The sequence below is a fragment of the Pempheris klunzingeri genome, chromosome 8, assembly GCF_042242105.1.
Source record: "Pempheris klunzingeri isolate RE-2024b chromosome 8, fPemKlu1.hap1, whole genome shotgun sequence".
Taxonomy (NCBI): domain Eukaryota; kingdom Metazoa; phylum Chordata; class Actinopteri; order Acropomatiformes; family Pempheridae; genus Pempheris; species Pempheris klunzingeri.
Genome location: NC_092019.1, coordinates 6,240,764 through 6,262,052, shown reverse-complemented (window position 1 = coordinate 6,262,052; position 21,289 = coordinate 6,240,764). Strand labels below are relative to the sequence as shown.

The window sequence follows — 21,289 nt, the reverse complement described above, 5'->3', positions numbered from 1 at the left end:
GAATATCAGCATCTGATACTGATAACTATTTCCAGTCAGAACCACATTGTGCATTATTGTCCACTCATGTTATTATCTTGAGCTCTACATACTATATGTGTATATACTTTCTGCAGAGTCTTTGCTATGTGTGCATGAATGGACATATTTACTGGAAGATGATGGGTTGTGTGTTAATGTGAGATAATGCATGCACATCCTTGTGTCTGAGTACACGCACAGTGTGTTGAGCGAGCACGTAAGGAGCCCAGAGAGTTCATGAGCACGTCATAGAGACAGATCTTTCATCCTTGCAGCTGAAACCACAAATCCACTCACATACAAACACACACACACACACACACACACAGAAACAACCCCAGCATGGTGAGCCAGAAGAGCCATCGCTGCAACTCCCATGAGCCTCAGTGGCCCCACAAACTGCATAAATTCACTAGAAAACACAAACATCTTTATACAAATCTAATAACACACAAGCACTTTAAATATACAACTTGAAATGGTACATTTGCACAAACGTGCTCACAGGCACTCAAACTATAAACTAAAAACAATGATGACAGACACCAAAAAAGGTAATGAACAAGCTGTCTAACCAAAAATGTCAGCTGCTGCTCCAAACTCTCACACACACACTCACACAGACACACACACACACACACACACAACCAATTTGATATTCAAAGTGAGTGCTTCAAGAGGCTTCAACTCTGTTGTTGTTATCATGATGAAGAGAAGGGGTGAAAAAGAGAGGAATAGAGAGCACAATGAGAAAGAATATGGCTCAGTAGGGAGTAGGGTGAGTATGTAAGTGTGTGTGTGTGTGTGTGTGCATGTGTGTGTGCTTTGGCACCTATTTAACAGTGGACCTGAGTCTTTACACGTTCACCCAGAATGGACCAGCAAGCCAACAGGAGACATTTTGGGGGTCCACCGTTGGTCATGTTTTAAATCATGACTAAACCTGCAGGTGTCCGAGAGTTACAGTTCATACTCAGTACTGCCCCTACAGGCCTGGGGAGAGCGCGCACACACACACACACACACCTTTGTGAACTTGGATAAGTCCACAGAGGGGAATCTTGAACGCTGACTCACTTCACACACATAACCACATACACACAAACACACACGGAGTTATGAAGTAATAGCCAGCACACAAGATTCACACTCTCACACACACACACATAAAGAAAGGAAGAATAGTGCACAGAATCTTAATCATTTTCTAAAGCACTGGAACACAATCCTGTCTCGCTAGCACACGCGCACACGCACGCACACGCGCACGCACGCACGCACGCACGCACGCACGCACGCACGCACGCACGCACGCACACACACACACACACGCGCACACACACGCACACACACACACACACACACACACACACACACACACACACACACACACACACACACACACACACACACACACACACACACACACACACACACACACACACACACGTCCAGGATGCTGTATGGATTTTAGCAGATTTGAACAAGCACCTCTGGAGGAGGTGGACTCAGCCTAAGCAAAGATACAATGGAGTCCACTTGCCTTGTGTGTGTCTGTGTGTGTACACTGCTCACCTATGATCTACACACCAGCTTTTAGCAAACATACACAGTAGGCTAGCACACACATGCACACGCACACACACACACACACACAAACATACACATGTCTGGTCCTGGCAGGCTACCAACCCTGAGCAGATTACTGACCCTCAATCAATATCCACATCCACCAGAGGCTGATTAAACATAACAGAATGATAGCAGAGAGATAGATGGAGAGAGAGAGGGAGAGAGAGAGAGAGAGAGGAAGAAAGAGACCTTAAAGGCTTTACATTTTTGATTACTGAGTTAATGATGATTATGTTCTATTGTTCAGTTTATGTAATGAAGCTATACAGTTGGGGTGAGCTGTATCATATAAGCTGATGGTATGTTAATGTTCTGTGTTTCATAAACAGTCTTGTCAAAAAACTTTTAAAATTGAGAGCAGTGATTATTTGCGACAAATTACATTCACATAGAAAGCTGTGTCAGGTTTTTCTTTCACATCCGCATCACCACCCAAACCTTACGCACACGCACACACACACACTTCTCCTCCCTTCCTCCATCTCCGTTTCTCTACCACCCTCCGCCCCCATCCTGACTCTCACCCCTCCATCTTGCCCCAAGAGCTGAGGTGTCAATCAATCTGTTGCCGGCTGCGGTGGTGAATCTCTGACCCCGCCTCTCCTCCTCCTGGCTCTGTCAGTTTACACCCTCGCATGTCAATCAAGAACATCCGCTGTTTCAATTGGCTGAGCCCCACCACCCTGCTATGTGAATGTGTATGTCAAGATACTTGGAAATAAATAAAGGCTAAAATTATGCTACTGAAAGTAATCAATGTACGAATTATTGAAGCCTGTAACGCTTTTGTGTGAACCAGACATAGTGGCCAAATTATGTAACGAATCATGTCAATCCAAACTAAAATAAATCAAATTATTTGAACAGTTGTTTGTTCACATGCCTCAAATAAGCAATCAGCAAGACTGGCTGCAATGTCAGACACCTCTTGTGAAAATGGACAGGGGTTGATCATCAAGTGTTCTTATTAGTGGGGCTGGGTGTCAAACTTTCACGGTACTGATGAACCAAAATACGTGAAGCACCAAAAGCTGGAATGAATACATGCACAACAAAATACTCTTCTTTACTCATTCTTCAATTAGATTAGATAGAATTCTGACCGTACTGAGCTGGACTTTTTACACATGAAAAATAAGCTTGCCAGTGTGCTCCGATGGACAAACAATGTAATGTTGACACGGTTTCTAAATTATCTTACAGTGGCATTTTATGCACTGTTGGCCAACATGCACTGATGACTTAATGTCAGCCAATGTATCAGCCTGGGGATTTACTGGTCTAGCTCCATTTCTTACACGAAAACGGTTTTGTTACAAAAAAAAGAAGACGACGCATGTTTACATTTCAAAAAGCTAGGTATCAAGAGAAGGATTGTTTTGGTGTTGGTGTCGTAATTCAGTTCACTGTTGTGCTTTTGAGTCAACATTTGAACTGAATTTTGTTTTAGCTGTTTTATCAAAGCAATCTTCGGGATGAGCCTACAGTTTACCTCCACAAAATGAGTAATTATCTCTTATTCAAAGACCGTTCTGAGAAAGATATCACTCAGAAAATTGGCAGAGATTGCACAGAAGAATGACGGAGGGGGTGGTTATTTATTTCAAAATGAACCAGTTCATTTTGATCAAGGTGCTGATTTGAGTCATTTTTATTCTGGATTGTTCTTATTCCGATTTTTAGGCGCAAGAAGGCTGTAAATGCAGCTACTGAACAGTCTGGACTGAAGTTGATATTTTGCGCTAGTACTGTACAGTAACAAGTATCACATTTTAATATCCAAACACAATGTTTTTGTGCAGCTGTGGTTCCTCACAAACATGCTGGTCAAACCACGTGAGCATGATTCTGCTGAAGGGATGAGCTTGTCTTATTGCAGCACAGTCTGTGTGTTGTTCTGAGCGTCATCAATCCCCGACATCTGTCTCAGTTCAACATGGACAACCTCTTCCTCCTCTCCCCCTCTCTCCCCCCCTCTCTCTCCCTCTCTCTCTCTCTGTGTCTCCCTCTCTCTCTCTCTGTGTCTCTCTTTCCTTCTCCATAATCTGCCAACGTGTCTCGCTCCAGTCACACATGAAAGCCTGCCTGACTTATGCCTGTCAGAGGAACATCCTTCACCATGAGGACAAGAGCTGAGAGCAGAGAGAGAGGAAGCTTCCAGATATGGCTAATGAACACACATAAACACAAACACACACACACACACACACAATTACACCCACCAGCTCCCACTGCATGGGCCACAACGGGTCATTGAAGGTGAAGGACTGGTCACTCGTATTCTCCTCAGGCTGCTTGTCAGTTGCAGGCTCTCTCCTCTGGGAACCTGCAAGCACACAGACCCATAATGTGTGTATGTGTGTGTACATGTGTGATTTCTTTTTTTCTTTTTTCTTGTTTTGAACTCTGACTTCAGGAAGTCCCTGGTCTCCAACCAATGGCGAAAGGCCTCCCAGATTCCCCTTCTCTCTGGTGAGGTAGAATACTGCTGGAGGATTACCATATCATTAGCATATGATTAGCATCTCATTACTGCGGCACAGCTTGGCTCGCTATCTGTCGATGTGCTATCAGCTCATCAAGGCCTCCACCTTTCTCTCCAGCTACATGGTACACTCGCCACTCTCTTCACATATTCACTCACTGCCATTCACTCCTCTTTTTACATTTGATTAATATGAATGAGTTTCTTGTAATGTCTGTTGTGTCATGTTGTAATATACTGTATGTGTTGCAAAATTAATTAACATCACACTAGTTGTTAATAGGAGAAGCCCCTTTTCTGAACCGACTGATAAAGCATTAGTATTAATTAGGGGTGTAATGGTACATGTATTGGTCCCGAACCACTCGATTCAGTATGCAACATTCTGTGGCTCAGTATTTCCTCTTAATAAGTAATTACTGAGACATCAGACTTCTACACTTCAATTAGGCTTAGGTCTTAGCATGTGTGCAGATAAACTCTACAATTAGCCTTCAGATGTAGAACTTCTGCACAAAGTGCCGTGAGTATGGCTGACAGCAATGAGTAGCCTTCGCTGGAGGAGTCTCTGATGTCATTTACACAGAGTGTGAGGGGTGTTATGGTTTCCTGTAAGGTAAAGCGACACTGGACAAATAACAGTGGAGTAGAAAAAAAACATGTGTCCGCATTGCTTATTGCATGACCAAACCATTTGGAATTGATCCTAAACAGACCTACCCAAACCTGACCCAATCCGAACTACAGTAACCAAGGATAATTAGATCCAATCCAAAATGAACAGACTCTGACAGAGAGAGAACATGAACACCAGCAGCACGATGCAATTTAGTTAATAGGTGGCTTTGGTTGAAAAAAAGCAGCAAAATGACAAAAAAGTGGCAAAACCCACTTCCAAAATCATTTGTAGAAAGCCTTCAAATCCGACCCTAAAGACTGGGATCCAGTCCATTCCAGTGATATTTTAAATCAACTGAACACAAAGCCAATCAAATGCTGATCCTTTCCGTTCACCTAAACCTGCACAGGTTGCAGCGCTGCTCTCCTTTATGACGGCCTACAGTGCCAGCACAATAAGCACAATAAATGTGTGAGAATGTGAAAAAATGATCTGGGCGTACTGGTGCAAGCAACTTAACTCTGGCTCCAACACTCTTCCTCATATGCAAAGAGCAGTGTAAAAAACATTCAGCTAGCAGCTTCATATTTGTTGTACTTAGGACACTTTTTTAGCCAATATTGATCATCATTTCACTGGTTAAAATAATAAATGGCAGATGGTATTAGCTGTCACTAATTAACGTTAATTAAAATAAAATATACAGTTTCATTTGTATCATATCTATAATCTATATAACTTTATGAACTTCACAGTTTTGAGTCAGAGGCTTCAGTATTTGGACCATGAAAAATGAGATAAGACGACACGTCAGATACATATTTAATCAACATTTAGGTAAACATAAGTATCGACTGAACTCGCTATCAGCAGATATCCAATATTAAAGGACCTGAATCAGGGCTGGGGCTAATAAAACTTGATCGCGACATCCATTCACTCATTTATAGGAATATTTTCACCTCCTGTGCCAACAGTAACATAAGTCTGCTGCTAACTCAGCAACAGACAGGCAGAGGATAATACTTTTCTAACCAAATTAATACCAGTGAATCACCCACATTCTGAAAAATGATTTTCTTTTAATAGCGTAATTATTCTTATAGGCTTTGATTTCCTAAAATATTTTCTCCCGTGGTGATTATGATGCATCACATGCTCAGATCTGCTGCTGAGCACGCTCAGGTATCAGTGTGAATACATCTAAGAAAGTATCCAACCCAATTAGCCTGAATACAGTCTGGACAAGGCCACTGATTAAAACAAACAATAGACTAATAGACAATAGACAGATAACGGTCTCAGTCTGCGCACTAAACATGGTGCTAAAGCCAGGAGATGATAATCTTAGTTTGGCATAGGCATGAAGCAGCTAGCTAAAAAACACCAGCACCTCTAGAACTCACTAATTAACAGGTTACATGCAGATTAAACAAAGATACAATGTGTTAATTGGTGTTAATTAATACAATGGAGAATTACTGGCATAGTGACATTTATTTTATTTATTATTATCTATGTGTATATTTTGTACTTATTAACTATATGAGTGCCTTACGGTCTTTTACAGTAAGCACTACGACACATAAGCCACAATTCTGCGTTTATCTTTATTTCTATTTTATTTTATTTCCCTCTGCCCTACAGAGAATATACTAAACCGTAAAGTTTGTGTACCATTACACCCATAGTGTCCTGGGCGTTAATAGAGTCTTTAGAGTGCCATAATGAGGCTTTTGCAGCCTGCCAAGAAATTGTTTTTGGCATGAAAATGGTCATATTTGAGATATTTAATTCTGGCACACAACACTGAACATTGGCAGCTTCAAATTAAAAGCACTAGTAAGACGCATTAGACTTCAAAAGTTGATATTGGTCAAAATGTGCACTCTTTTTCTATCTCTCTCTCTCTCTGTATGTGAATAAACACACAACTGCACTGCTCATCCTGTCCGCCATATCGTTGCTTTTTCATCTCCCTATTTCGCTCCCATATCATCTACCGGAGCCGAGGCTGAGCGACACGGTGCAGATGGCAACACACAATGAGAGAGACGGCAGGAGCTCACCGCAGCAGGACGTGAGCCAGCGCATTCTTGCACAAACACACCCACCACTTCCAAATACACACGTATGATAAGACGTAATACACACGTATGATACGTATGACTGGACCAGCAGACCAATCCCTGCAGTTATTCTGCTGGTTTCATCAGAGAAATTCACTGGCATGAAGGTCAAAATTATGCTTCAAAGGCATTTAGAGAAACATACATGATAAACACATACATGTACTCAAGAAAGCCTTTAAGCAAGAATTCTATGCATATAAAACCATATATTTAAATACATCTCAGTCATTTCTGTAACCCTTGATAGTAAATGCTTTCTCGCTCACTTATAAAACCAAAGTTGATATGAAAGCTACCTCTGATTTGGAGGATTAACATTCAGCTGCTGAAAAAAGGATTATGTGAAGTTAGTGTACATCGGAAAATGTTTTAACATTAATTCAGGCCAGTCAAGTGTTCATATATAGGTAAGATATGGTCATTTAGTTGGATAGTTGGGAATTTGTAATTAGTTAGTATATTGTCCTTTCTGTGCCTGGGCTCATTGTCAGACAGCGTCAACAAAACATTACAAAATGGAGGCAGTCATAAGTGAGAGAAGTATCCTCTTTACACAACGATACGGCCGAGACTTGTACCACATAGCTGAGTGCAACAAAATGCATCCGCGCACACACAAACACAAGAAATCAATAATACAATCGACTGATGAGAGAGTAAAATAAGTGTTGACAAGAATTAACTCCAGTACAAGGTAAGGCAGCCATGAATAATTCCGTTAATTATAACTGTTCCTTTGCCAAGCTGACCAAGAGTACAACATTGACATGATAATATTATAATTACGCCTACTTGCTATTTCCTGGTAAATACAAAACCTGTGGGTTCATGATAATTCATTCGCTAGATCTTCATTTTTGTCTCTCTCTTTCTCTGTGTTCATGTGCATCATCATTCTGAATGCATCTGAAGATTTTCCCCTGACGGTCGCTTCGTCCCAAATCTCATACTATTCGTTATACTATCATTCAACATACTTGTGTGAATATAATATGTGTATTTTTCTGTTGTTTTTTTGGAATATTCTTATGCAGTGGTCTTTTGATATTTTATTTATAATATTTATGTACCTTATGTGCATTTTTATTGCTGAATAGTGTGCTATTTCTGAAACAGAATTTCTCTCTCTGTGCTGATGATGGAAGTTACTAACAGCTGAGCCATCTCGCTTCCTTTTCCTTTCTGGTGAGTGTGCACATGCGCAGTACTGATCAGGCAGGATGTACGAATCGAGCATTGACGAGTCTATTCATGTGCGACACCCAGCAATGATGTCACCGTGCACTGACACAGCCTGGTGTACCCTCCTACATCACTGTAGTGAAGTGAAAAGCTAAAGGCCCTGAAACCGTGATGGAGCAGAACAGTTTTTTTCCATTTGAGAATTTCATGTGAGAAATAGCTTGTTCCTCTGCGCTCTTCTCACTACGCTGAAATGAGAGCAGCTCAGTTGAAAAACCACAATGTCAGTACTTCCATGCACAGCAATATTTGAATTTGCTGATGTTGGTGTCAACTGCACAGTTTGTAGAAATAAAACTGAATAGCTGACACATCTGTTTTACAGCTGTAACCTAACCACAATATTTGGTCAGACATCAGCTGTCATTTTCCACAGAGAAATGTTCTGTTAAAATAATGTATTTTAAATGGAAAGACCCCAAAAAACTAGTTCTTGTTCTTCAAAGACATGTATATTTTCTCTTTCTTTACGATTTTATTGTCTAAAGTTACATATAAACAAGAAGAATGTTTACACAACCAAATGTTATGTTTTTGAAATCCACGTTTATCCGTCTTTCTATTATTTTATTGTATTTACTTGTTTACTTCATTTTATATTTTGTCCCCGTCCTTTCCCATTTAGATTTATTTTAATACAATTTGATTGTATTGACTCCATTTACACTGTTAAATACTTTGTTTATGCAACAATGGAAATTGGTTTTCGATTAATGACACTCTTGGGGAAAAAAAATATTTCAAAATAATTGTGGAGTTGTTTGATTATGTTGCCAGGCCACTCTGAGGCTAACTGGACTAAACCACACTTTCCTGATGATGATGTCCTGCTAGCCAGTTTATTTGTTACACTAAAAAACATTTAAAAGTGTAAGAGTATACATGCCTATTTCCACTGACCTTTAACTGTGATTGTTTTTTTGTTTTTTTTAATTGGTAATAAATAATTCATGTTAGAGATAAATAATCTGGGCTTTAAACCACTGTAGGTCAGGCAACACAAAGTGAAGTTGCTTTATAGTAAAATCTTTGCACTGTATAGAAGTATATTACTCAAAGCTTACTGTGAGTGGTACTGTGGTCCTGTCCCATCACAGGAACCCGTTTGTCTCTATAATGACTGTGCTGCCTCTGCACCCGGTGAACCTGGAAATCACAACACACAGTAATGCATCACTTTAAGGACAATATGAAAATGAAACAATGGTGACAATCAATCAATCACTAAGATTTCTTACTTTTAGTTTGTTGTAAAAACAAAATCTGATTTGCATTCACTTCACTTTCATAAGTCCACACCTTGGCTCACCCAGTGGACATGAACTACAGCTCTAATAATCATCAGCTTTCTCTGAAGTCTTATTTTTGCTTTGTTCAGCTTTTTGTGCAGGATTGTGGATTTATGAGGATAAAAGCAAAAACAGTGAGAAGCACGGCGCAAATGAAATATTTTGTTCTGTTCTGTTTCATTCCACTTTGAAAGAGAGGGAAAATCCATAGCACGGGGAGAGTTGGGTATCTTCATGGAGGAGAGTAAAAGGTTTCCTCTTCATTAGTTCAAAGAGTACTCGCTGGCACTCTCCTTTGCGGTCCCATTGTCCTGGGTTAAAAGCAAACGAAAACACCCCCGCCTCACCTACACCTCTGTCCTCCACAGCACACACACACACACACACGCACGCACACACGTTTTCTTTCATAGGCCGCTTCTTGCAGCTTTGATCTGATAAGAGGCTGATCCTTGTGAAGGTGGGTGCACTAAATCAAACAGCAGATCACACACACACACACACACAAACACACACACACACACATATCAGTGTCAGACCACTATTGTCCTCGTACACTTAAATCAGAGTGGAAGAGGTTGAAAATAAATACTATTGAGAGGCGGTTGCAGTCTTTTATGTCCTAAAAGCCTGCTTGCTTTATTCCCCCTTCATGTTCTTCAATTAGACTCAATTAACAAGAGCTGGTCTAAACTACCCATGGAGGATGGATGTGGGGTAAAGGGGGGGCTGTTAGAGCTGAGAACGCTCCATGTGTGATATTAAACGACTGAACATACATGCAACGCTATACTAGACATATCGTGGCAATTGTAGACGAATGGGGATATATTATGCACTTTTTAATGACTTTTCAGCATAAATGTGTCCCCACTGTGTCTAGAGCCGTCAAACTATGAGAAAAGGCCATCATCTCTCTTTTTCTCCTGCTCCATCTTTTGCCAGATGTGTTTGAAAACGCTCAGTTTAGATTTGGTCCCACTTGTGACATCACATGCAGGGATCTTTTGAACATGTGATCTCCTGCAGTACTTCAGCAGGCTGACAGTCCCACCCACTGGAGACCTGAATCCACCTTGCTGCCTGCAATTGCCGTTATCTCACTAACGCTACCACCAGTAATGAGATGTTGAAAGTACAAGCAGAGCACGCGTTGAGTTGTTGTTGGCTGCAAAAACCCACATAAGCCTTCATGTCCTCCTCCGGTCTGAAGGAGTGAAGATCCAGCCCGTTCACTTTACTTTTAATGGACTTGTGATGGAAATGTCCCCACAACGACTGCACGACACAACTGTTTTATGTTGTTTTGTTGTTTGCATGTTGCTCAGCTAATGTTGCTCCCATTCAGAGACGGCAGCGCCTATGCGGGGGCATAGGTTGTATAAAAGAAGTGGATGTAGCCACAGTGGCATCACCCATTGGTTTGTGCCCTGAGGTTTTTTCACCCAAGTTCATGCGGTATTGAATCAGACTTGAAACCAGCAACAGAGACCATAAACCCATTAGAAGTAAAGTACTTTTTCATAAACTGCCATACAATCTGCCTTCTTTTTGGAGCCAGTGGAGTTGCCCCCTGCTGGCCATTAGGAAAACTGCAGGTTTAAGGCACTTCCACATTGGCTTCACTTTTCAGACCCAGAAGCTACGCCCACTTTTTTTTATACAGTCTATGTACAAGAGTTTGGGGTGGTGTTTTTTGAACATTGCGGCATGTCAACATATTAATGCAAATTAATTAAACCTGAAAATGACCATAATATGTCTCCTTTAAAATACACCTTCACAGGATTGTTGCATTGTATAGCACCACAACATGCACAGAATACAGCAAAAACTGCAATAACAAAACTGGTGTTATTCTGCGAAAGAGACTAGGAGATTAGAAACAACACAAAGAGTACTTTAGATCTATTTTAGAAGTTATAGTTCCCTTTTCATGAACAATTGCATATCTGCACACAGTACATTTATGCAAATGTCATAATTCTGACAAAAATACTTGGATATGAGCGGTCTCTCAGTGTTTGCAAGATCTAAGCAGCGCAGTAAGACCTTATCACTGGCACACAATCCACAGTTTCAATGCACATAAGCTCTCTATTACCTTATATTCATCACCACTGGAAGGCCTTTATCATGTACCAACTAAGAGGAGTGAAGTCTCAGACAGGTTAGTAACCTCCCTAACCCATTGTGCAGTAAAAATTGGTCCAAATCAAGAGTTTCCTGGTTTAATCGTATTAAACCAGAAACAGTAACTGAAAGAATGAAGCCACTGTGAGTTTACTGCAGTTTGGGTGAGCTCAAACCTCATGTGTCATTAAAGTAAATGATTTTAATGCATCATTGCTGTTATTGCCTATATCATGCATCATATCACAGTTGCCCTTGATGCTGATATACCAACTATGTAAAAAATCTGCATATGATTTCCAACCTGATTTGCAAAGCTAACGCATTTTATTGTATCGTTCCTGCCATTTCAGAAAGGACTCACGCCATACACTGGACCACAGTTACTCTCCATGCAGGTGTCCAAACTGAATGGAAATTCAGTACATTACGAGGTGCATGTCTGAAAATGATTTAATAATGTCATTGATAATATTATCTCATCCCAACGCTAGTACACTGTAAACCTTCACTCTGTCTTCAGGTTTATGGTCTGTTGTACTATGTTTACGCTGTCATTTTCTAAATAAAAATGAATTCTTGCAGCTAGTCAGCTTATCCTATTATCATTTCAAAATGTATGCCAATACTGGCTAGAAACTATTGGGGAAGACACGTCTATAAACGACACACATACTGTAATCAAAATGGCACATGAGCCTTCTGTACATTTCTAATTATATTACATACAAAAACATGTACATACACACAGATAACAAGGATGTAACTCTGTGTGTGTGTGTGTGTGTGTGTGTACCCCAAGTACCTTGTAAAGCCCCTCGAGCCCCTCCTCTGGAGGAGCAGCTAGGACACGGTGATCAATACACATGATAGGGAGCTAATCGCTCTCTGTCAAACCAGGCCCTGCCAGCTACTAATGGCACACACTCACTAGGGAGTGTCTATCCATGCGTGTGTGTGTGTGTGTGTGTGTGTGTGTGTAGGCGTGGGCCTTAATGGCAGATTGAGACTCTTTAGGGAGTGTTGCTCAAGGTTAGACTCAGGGGAAGAGGGGCAATTGACCACACTGTCTGTGACACTGACCCCTCCACTGTCAGCACATTCATCATCCAGCTGTGACATATAGGCAGCAGACACACACCAACACACACATGCGCACACACGCACGCACACACACACACACACAAAACCACACAAGTACAGGTAGGTACACACCATGTAAAAGGAAAGTCACATGTAAATGGCCTGAAATGACATCACAAATCAGACAAACCCGTTTTTTGAACAGAGCTTCTTCGATGGCTGCCCAACACATGTAGCAATACAAAGGACGCTCGTGCTACTTTAGCATCATGTACAAAATAAGATTTCTTCCTTCAAATTAAAAGCCTAGTTAGACACTAAGAGAGAGACTAATGGAGTGAACAAGGTTTGAGAAATGTTTAAAAGGACAAAAGGCAGGACTATAAAAAAAAAAAAAAAAAAGGTCCATTTGGAAAAATTGCACTTGCATGATTGAACAGCTGACAGAGGCACAATGTCAGCGTGTGGAGGAGGAGAAGAAAGACACCAAGATGTAAGGAGGAGAAGTGTGTTTTTGTTTGTGTGTGTGTGTGTGTGTGTGTGTATTTGCAGATACCCCATGAAGAATATACTGTATGTGTGTGCACGTATATAGCTCTATAGAATAGAAATGAATGATTGCGGAAGGTGGTGATGAAACAGAAAGAAAGTGTGCTTATTTGTGTGTGTGCGTGTGTGTGTGTGTGTGTGTTTGTGGGTCTGTGTGCACAGAAAACTCCCATGTCTCTATATGAATGAGTGGATGCCGTGGATGGCAGGCAGCTGCAGCAGTGTGATACGAGCCGAGCTGCACAGATATCAGCGCTGACATTTTGGGCTTCACTACCCACCCACGGCCCCCTGGGAAAGCGGTGGCGATGGCAGCGGCAGTGGCCACATGTCTCCCCCTCATCCCCCCCCCCACACCCTTCCCCCTCAGTCCGCCTGTCAATCACAACGCTATGCTTCCCGAGGCTCTTTTTGGCCCTGCCTGGCCTCGGCCCTGGCTGGACCCATTATTCCACGCAGCAGTGAATGCACCACATGACCCACCTCTACTAGTACCCAGACCCTGATGCAGTGCTGATCGCTATCTGGACCTCACAGCCCCCCCCCCCAAACCCATCCCACCCACCTACCCTCTGACCACAGAGAGAAAAAAGAGGAGAGGGATTGTGTGTGTATGTTACCACGGTCTAGAAGATGAACAGTGAAATCAACGCTGAGACACATAAAAGAAAAAAAAAAATGTGTGAGCTCTACAGTAGCAGGCAGCAAGAGAAGGGAAGGGGGGAGAAAATGCATAAATTGAAAGAGAGGAGAAAGATAAGAGGGAGATACACTCTGGCCCCTCCTCTAGCCTTCTTTTAGGGCACTTCTTGGCCTCCTCTCCCTCCTTCGCCTCACCCTCCCTCCATCCCCCTCCCCACCCACCCCTGGGCCCTCTGGTGTGTTGCTCACTCCATTGTGTCAGCCTTCAGAAGTGCTCAGTTTGAGTGGCAGGCCGTCACAGATCAGTTCCCTGCTAAAGCGGCCCGGCAGGCCGGGGTGACGGGCCAGGAAGGGATCTAAGTGGGGTTTATCAGCGCTTCTTAACGCCTCTCCGGCTCCCTGACACAAAAGAGAGGGGGTATTAAACATCTAAAGCAAACCAAAAAGCGTGAAAGCTCCTTATAGGGCCGCAGGATTGCGGATGTGACTGGAGTCTTTAAAAAAAATAGCAAAAAAAAAGAAAGAAAGAAAGAAAAATGACAGAAAAAGCACACAAATGCTTCAGTAGTGAGGAAGCATTGAAGGAAAATTCTAATATATTTTCTATCGTGTGTGGACAGAGGAGTGGCTGGGAGAGAGAGAACTAGTGAGCGAGAGAGAGAGAGAGAGAGAGAGATAACATTGGTAGATTGAACTAAGCAAGTGAAAACTACCTTAATAATGCCTTTTAGCTCACCACCTCTTTCGTTTGTGAGGCGGAATGTAACGGCCTTGTACATGAAACTTGAGGATATTACATTTAAAAATTGAACATTCAAACTACCCATGTATAAACAATATCTAGGATATTAAAATTTTGACATTCAAATTTTCTCTCTAACAAAGCATTTTCAAGACCTACAATCAAACAGTGAACAAAGAACAGATGTTCAAATAACAAGTTCTGATCAACAATGTGGATCATTGATAAAACTAACTGCACAGAATTGATGCTGGGCTTGGTAGAAATCTGGAAAAGGCAAATAAGCCAGAATTTGAAAAAAAAAAAAAAAAAAAACAGCTCTCTTGCTGCAGCTCTGCCTTCTCTGTCCTAAGCCTCTCCCACCAGATGAGCTTCACACACGCAGGAGAATGTTTCTATCATCCCGACTGTGATTGTGATCCTAATGCCGTTACGCCTATAAAGCGGCAGTCCTGTGGGAATTGCCGAACTGTTTTCTTTGCAAACGTGTGGACCTGTAAAGCCCTTTGAGATACTTTGATTTAAGGCTCTAATGGTGGTTAGCTACATAAACATGGCCTGGAATTAGCCACAGCTGCAAGGCTTTGGCTACAGTTAGCAGAGAGCTAACCTATAAGCATCAATAAAGGCACTTATTGCTTGTTTTCATGGTAAATCTACGTAGCCAACTACTGCAGCACATTTACATATTACAGAATGATGAAGTTTGCAGCCTCGATCATCGCAATCATCACTGTGATCCTGATGATGTAACAGAAAGCCTTTGGCTAACGTTACACTAAAAACTATTAGCAACATTCATGACAGCCACCCAGGAAAAGCACAGGTGCTGCTAATAACATTAACAATGGTTTATTGATAGTACACAGTAGAGACGGACAGGAAAGACAGAGGAGAGAGGGCATTGCCCGGGATCAAGAGTGGGAGTGGGTACTATCAGCACCTGCCTTGTAAGAGGATGTGAGTGATGCACACTACAGTCTTACGTCTACAAGTACGTCAACCCTAGTTTGCTCGGGCCAGAGAAACACACTCTCGACGGACATCCTCACTTCAAACTTGTAACGTGGCTTATCCTGATTGGTTGGATGCAAGTTTTCACCACACACACAAGAAGCAAGTGTCTAAGACTGCGTCCGTTGTTCATTCATTCACTATTCCCCATGTAACAGACACTCAAAGCTTGCTCTACAGTGAGCAGTGAAGTGGGATTTTGGACACTTATGAACTTATGCTGAATGTCAGATTTGCCACCGATAAGCCTGCATTACACTGGTTGGAAAGACGAGGTAATTACTCAAAAGGGGTGGAGCTGCGCCTTCTACTGTAAGAAGGTATCAAAGTCATATCATAACAAATTCACAGCAGTTCTGCTACATTACACGTCTTTGATTTCTCTGACTGCTGAGAGCTGTCTCGCTGCTACAGTGGCGGTAACAATAAGGGGCTGCGTCCACACATCTGCAGCTTAGACTAACTAGACAGACGTTAAGACAAAGAAAAAAAAGTCAAAGGACAGGGGCGTACTCTGCACATCGCTTTTTTGTGTGTGTGTGTAGCACACCAGCAGGGACCAGTGTGTGTATGTCAGAAGCTGGCAGGGGGTTAGTATCTGAGACATTTTGTAAAAGGTCACCGCAGAGTTCAGTCAGAGACATGTCTGTGTGTTTGAGAATGAAACCGCGAGAGGTAGGATAGTTAAGAGAGTTAGGAGGAGGGTCAATGAGGGAAGGTGGAGCCTGAAGTAAACAAGGCACAGAGAGTGACGACAGAGAGAGAAACACTTAGTTGTTACTATGTCCTGTCACACTGCCGCCATATGTGTGCATGCATCAGCTGCCTTTGTTGATATATTCCTGTGTGCATGCTGTCTTGTGATAATGCTCAAGTGCATGTCTTGCTTTGAGTCAGAGTGTATGCGGGCTCTTGTTAGCTGTGTAAAATGTGCGTGTGTATTGTCGCCTTGACTGCGTGTTATCTGTTAGCCCTCACATGTTTGCGTGGAGCTGTTTTTCCACAGCCTTGCTAATTATGTCATTAGCAGTGCGATTAATGCAACAGCTGATCGTTGCCTTGCTGGCAGTAGGCTGTTATAGTACAACTCTGCACATCTGAGCCTCAGAGCCCCATTCCTATGGACTGCTTTAACTCAGGCAGCGTTTGATATGAGCTACAGCAGCTGTTGCAGGTTGATGAGCACTGATTCATGAAGTGTGTTTATTATTATTCCTCTGTTATGGAACACAATCATATTCTTGAGTTTAACTGATGTCTTAAAAGTATGTTCTTTTTGAAGAATTGAACAGTAGATTCTATCGACTGTGATCTACAGTTATTTTTGACATTTTATAATGTGACAGTCAAATGTAAAATATTATGTTTCAGTTTCACTTCTTTTAGATCATTTTGTCACAGTATACATCTATCAATATAAAGGAATACACATGAAATGTGAAAAAACTTAACTGTGCTTTACTGTGTTACTGTATTATTGGAAAAGTGAATTAGCTGTACATGGTACTTGCTGGTACTCAAAAGAATTTCAAGAAAGATAGAAGAATTTACAAGAAAAGAAAGTGTTTGACCTTCTTTCCTGAATATGTAGCTTGGACATCAGTCCTGTTGTGATTTAAAAAGTGATTTTGCAGGCAGATTCGCTTGTGATGACATCAGGTAAAAACGTGACATCACAGCCAGAAGAGGTTTCTGACCTTCAGAGGATGAAAGTTGGACGTCTCTCCTGATCTTCCTAAGATTGGATCTTAACATAATTTTGCCAGTTGAGCACCGCATTTAAACAAATGCTTTCATTTTAAATTCAAAACTTCACGGAGAACTGTGGCAACGAACAACACCCAGTTTAGTTCGACTAGATCTAGCACATGAACGCACCATCTCAAAATGCTTTTGTTACACAATGACGCACAGGTAGCAGCCTTCAGTCTGAACGAATGAAATTCCTTCAAAGAGTAGCACGCTTAACACCTTATGTGTGATCCAGGGATTGGTACTTTACCATATCACTCTGACAAGTAATATTGTACTTTTTTTTTACAGTGTTAGACGCTTGAAGAAACGATACATTTATATTCATTCTGTCTCAGCCTTGCAGCTCACTAAACCTTGCATGGTGCAGTAAGAAATGCTCTGTAATGTAACTCATCTGCCATGCAGTGTAAAGTACAGTGTGTGATGCAGAGTGATGAGCAGTACAGAGGTTTGTATAGACAGACGCCTGGTCAGAGGTGGGCGGATTGAGTATAGCTCAGGCTTTGGCAGCAGGCCAGCTGCTGTAGCTAACACACTGTAATTGTGTTTGGCAACGCATAGCCCACCATAAATATATCTTCCATATAGTTATTACAATACTGACTGTTTTCAGCCAAAATAAATGCTATTAACAGACTATATTAGTCTGATTGGTCAAAGCACCAAGGCATTATCTTCCCAATAAAAAGGCTTTCCTAGTGGGTTCAAGTGTTTTTTCTTGTCTCAGTGCTAAAACTGATTAGTTCCCATAAAACAACACAGCCAACAAACAGACTTCAGCACAAGGCACATATGGATGCAACAGCGCCTGGTAAGGAGATGTCTACAAAATGCAATTGCTCATTATCCAAAAATATTATTTGTGCAATCCATTAAATTTAAGACTCATTACGAAATGTGGGACATTTTGGGGGCACAAATTCATTTTCACCTAAAGTTACGATGGTAGAAAAGTAATTAAAGTTACAGTGTAATGAAATCATGAACCATACATGGAGTCACTGGAGATTGCACATAAATTACTTCAATTAATCACACGCACAGTGATTCAGATGATAACTCTGCATCAGAAAGTTTGGAATACTCGTCTCTTTTACTTTCTGTCCGTTTCCTGCTCTTGCCCGTGTGTGTCTGCGCATGCATGTGTGTCTTTCTGTGTGCGTTTTGTTTGTGTGTATCACTGAAGGGCCAGTGTGTTGGGGCAGGGCCAGAGGTCTGGTGCACCCTGGAGAACAGACAGGGCCAAAGCCGCATCTCCGACCCTTCCTCCCGTCCCCCCGCCTCTACTCTGTGCTGTCATGGGATGTCTCTGTGGGTGACGGTTTCCCTGGCAACAAAAGCCCAGTGAGGAGGCTGCATTGTGCGCTCCAAGGGTGATGCAGAACGGCTTGTGAGGGTGGCAAAGGAGGGGAGGGAGGGGGGTAACAAAGTGATGTCGGGGGGCAACAGGCACACAAGCAAGGTAAACAACTTTCAGCCATTACTCACCACATGGCTCTTTTTTTCATCCTCCTCTCTAATCAACGCTAGGCTCTGATTAAAACAGCAACACCAGCCAAATGAACTTCTATTTGCATATACATGCTGTGTAAAATCAGAACCGACGCCAGAGTGTGAATTCACCTTGACGTGGCTGTGTTAAATGTATCAAACAGTCACGTATAAGTAGCTGAACGCTCTGATTTGCTGTAGTTACAAATCCATTTCCCGCTGTGTTACACAGACAGTACGAGTCAGGCCAAAAAAAAAAAAAAACAACCTCTGAGTGGCTTCTTTTGGAAACCTCCACTCTCTAGAGCCTAATGTGTGAAATACAGTTAAAAATACTTACCCCTGCTGTGGTGGCAAGTCTGTTCTCAAAGGTGGCTCTGTCAGGGCGCCCCCTGCTGTCTCTCAGGGTGTACACACCCTCCAGGCTGCCAACCTGTCAGAGTAGGAACATAGTGCGGTCAGGATAGAGTCCCTTTGAGGTCAGAAAAGGTTACACAACACAAGAGTTGTTTGGTTGACTGCCTTTTATTAATAAATGCAAGTGTTTTCATAATTTCATAGAGATCAATACATGAAGGGTGTGAGGGTCAACACACATGACGTAGTCAGCCTTAATCACCCACATGACCAACACGATATCAGTGTATCCCCTCTGGCCATCTGTCTTGTGTGGGCTTTTCTGCAAGAGGTGGGCCAAAATCAAATAGCACACAGTTTATCTAACCTTATCCTGGGCTTTTCATTTCCAAGCCTTATAAACTCACATCGTATTGACCGCCTGGGAGAGTTAGAACTAACTAAGTGAAATCTACTCGGCGGCAATTGTGTGCAAGACGCACACTGTGTGTGTATGTGTGTGTGTGTGTGTGTGTGTGTGGCTTGCTGATTCTATCTTCCTTCACATTCATTCTCTCTAGTCTGTGTCCCTGAGGTGCATCAGGGCTGAGACTGCCGAGTAAATTGTCCCAAATTGAGTTCCTTCTTGCCGGCAGATACAGGCCACATCCCGACCGTTTAGAGCAAGATAGAGAGAGAGAGAGAGAGAAAGAGAGAGAGAGAAAGAAAGAGAGAGAGAAAACAATCACAGCACACATCACTCGCTTGAAAATGTTCCCTCTAATTTCTCTCTTTGCCTTTCTTTTCTACCTACCCTCCCTGTCTCTCTGTCTTTCTCTCTCCTCTGCTGATTTCCCTGCTGCCTCTCTTTCTTCTCCCGGCACATTATTCTTCTGCTTCTCCCTCTTTATATCACTCCCTGTGTGTCTTCCCTTGTCTTTGTCTGCTGAGATAGGTGTACATCAGTCTTTCCTTGCTCAGCTTGGCTTTTTCTTTCCTTTGATGATTCTCTGTCCTCCTGCTTGTTCCCCTTCCCTTGATCCCTGTTACTTTTCTCCATCTCCCCTACTAACAGTATTTCTCTTCCTTCTCCTCGTCCTTCTCACCCCAGTCTCTACCCCTCCTTTGCTCTCTCATCCCACCCTCCATGGCTGGCTGTACCCAGTGACATAGTACCCATCAGCGCAGGCCTCCTGGGTGGAGGAGTCTCGCTCTGACAATAATCACACAGTAAGTTTATAACGCTGGCAGCCCAGCTGAGCTGAGCCGAAGTGAGCACACGACTCCCCTGATGCTGGCACACTCCATTTAACTCAGCAGGGAGCTGCAGGCTGGCTGGGGCAGGGATGAAGCATGAGACAGGGATGGGGATGCCAGTGGGTTTTTGGGATGGGGGGTTACTGAAGGCTGGTGATGGAGCAGTGACTGGAGAGAGAAATGGAAATGGGATGAGGAAGGATGGCTCGAGCTGAAACTGGTGCTGCGGGGGATGAAGAGGGGGTAACGTTTTGGACTTGGGTTTGTGCAGAAAGTTGTTTCTTTTAAAAAGATGCTCATGTCACCGTCTCTGCATGGAATGATAACCCCTCTCTACTTTCACCGGTTGCACTCTGAAAACTCCCCTCTATTTCTTCCCTTAGCTTTTCGGCTGTTTATTTTTGTACTAGCAGCAGGGTCATAGACACTTCTCTTCAGTTGGAGACCTTAGGTTTCAAGCCTTTATAAAAGCCAAGATCCCTCTTGCTGAAGTCCCTATAAGCTCCATGGGTAGTCAAACAAACCAAACATTTGCTCTCACAAGGAAAAAAAGAGAAAAATAAATAAATTCCCCTCTTAGAATCAATAAAGTAACACTTTGATTATTTTTCTATTACTTTTCACCATTCTAAGAGAAGTATTGAGAACAATGTGGCCCTGAATTTAGCAGTCTGGATGTTTAGTTCCTTGGTTTTTAGCCCTTTGGACAGATAATAGGTCGATTTGGCACTAATCTACCTATTAACAATACCACTTCCAATACCTCAACTCAGGGTATCTGCCAATACAGATTATCACAAGATGGAACAATTGTAAGTAAAATGAGAAATGAAAGATGGAAGGTTAAAAGTTACTTCACTTGAAATG

The 21,289-nt window shown here is 42.3% G+C and overlaps 1 protein-coding gene across 1 annotated transcript in view; it reads right to left on the bottom strand.

Moving 5' to 3' along the window:
• LOC139204796 (proprotein convertase subtilisin/kexin type 4-like) overlaps nt 1-21,289 on the bottom strand; it is a 150,145-nt gene that overhangs the window by 115,838 nt on the left and 13,018 nt on the right. The window contains exons 2-4 of the mRNA XM_070834796.1: nt 19,170-19,262; nt 9,196-9,277; nt 3,876-3,979 (exon numbers count right to left, since the gene is read on the bottom strand). Of these exons, the coding sequence (XP_070690897.1) occupies nt 3,876-3,979; nt 9,196-9,277; nt 19,170-19,262 (279 nt within the window). The remainder of the gene's footprint in view (nt 1-3,875; nt 3,980-9,195; nt 9,278-19,169; nt 19,263-21,289) is intronic.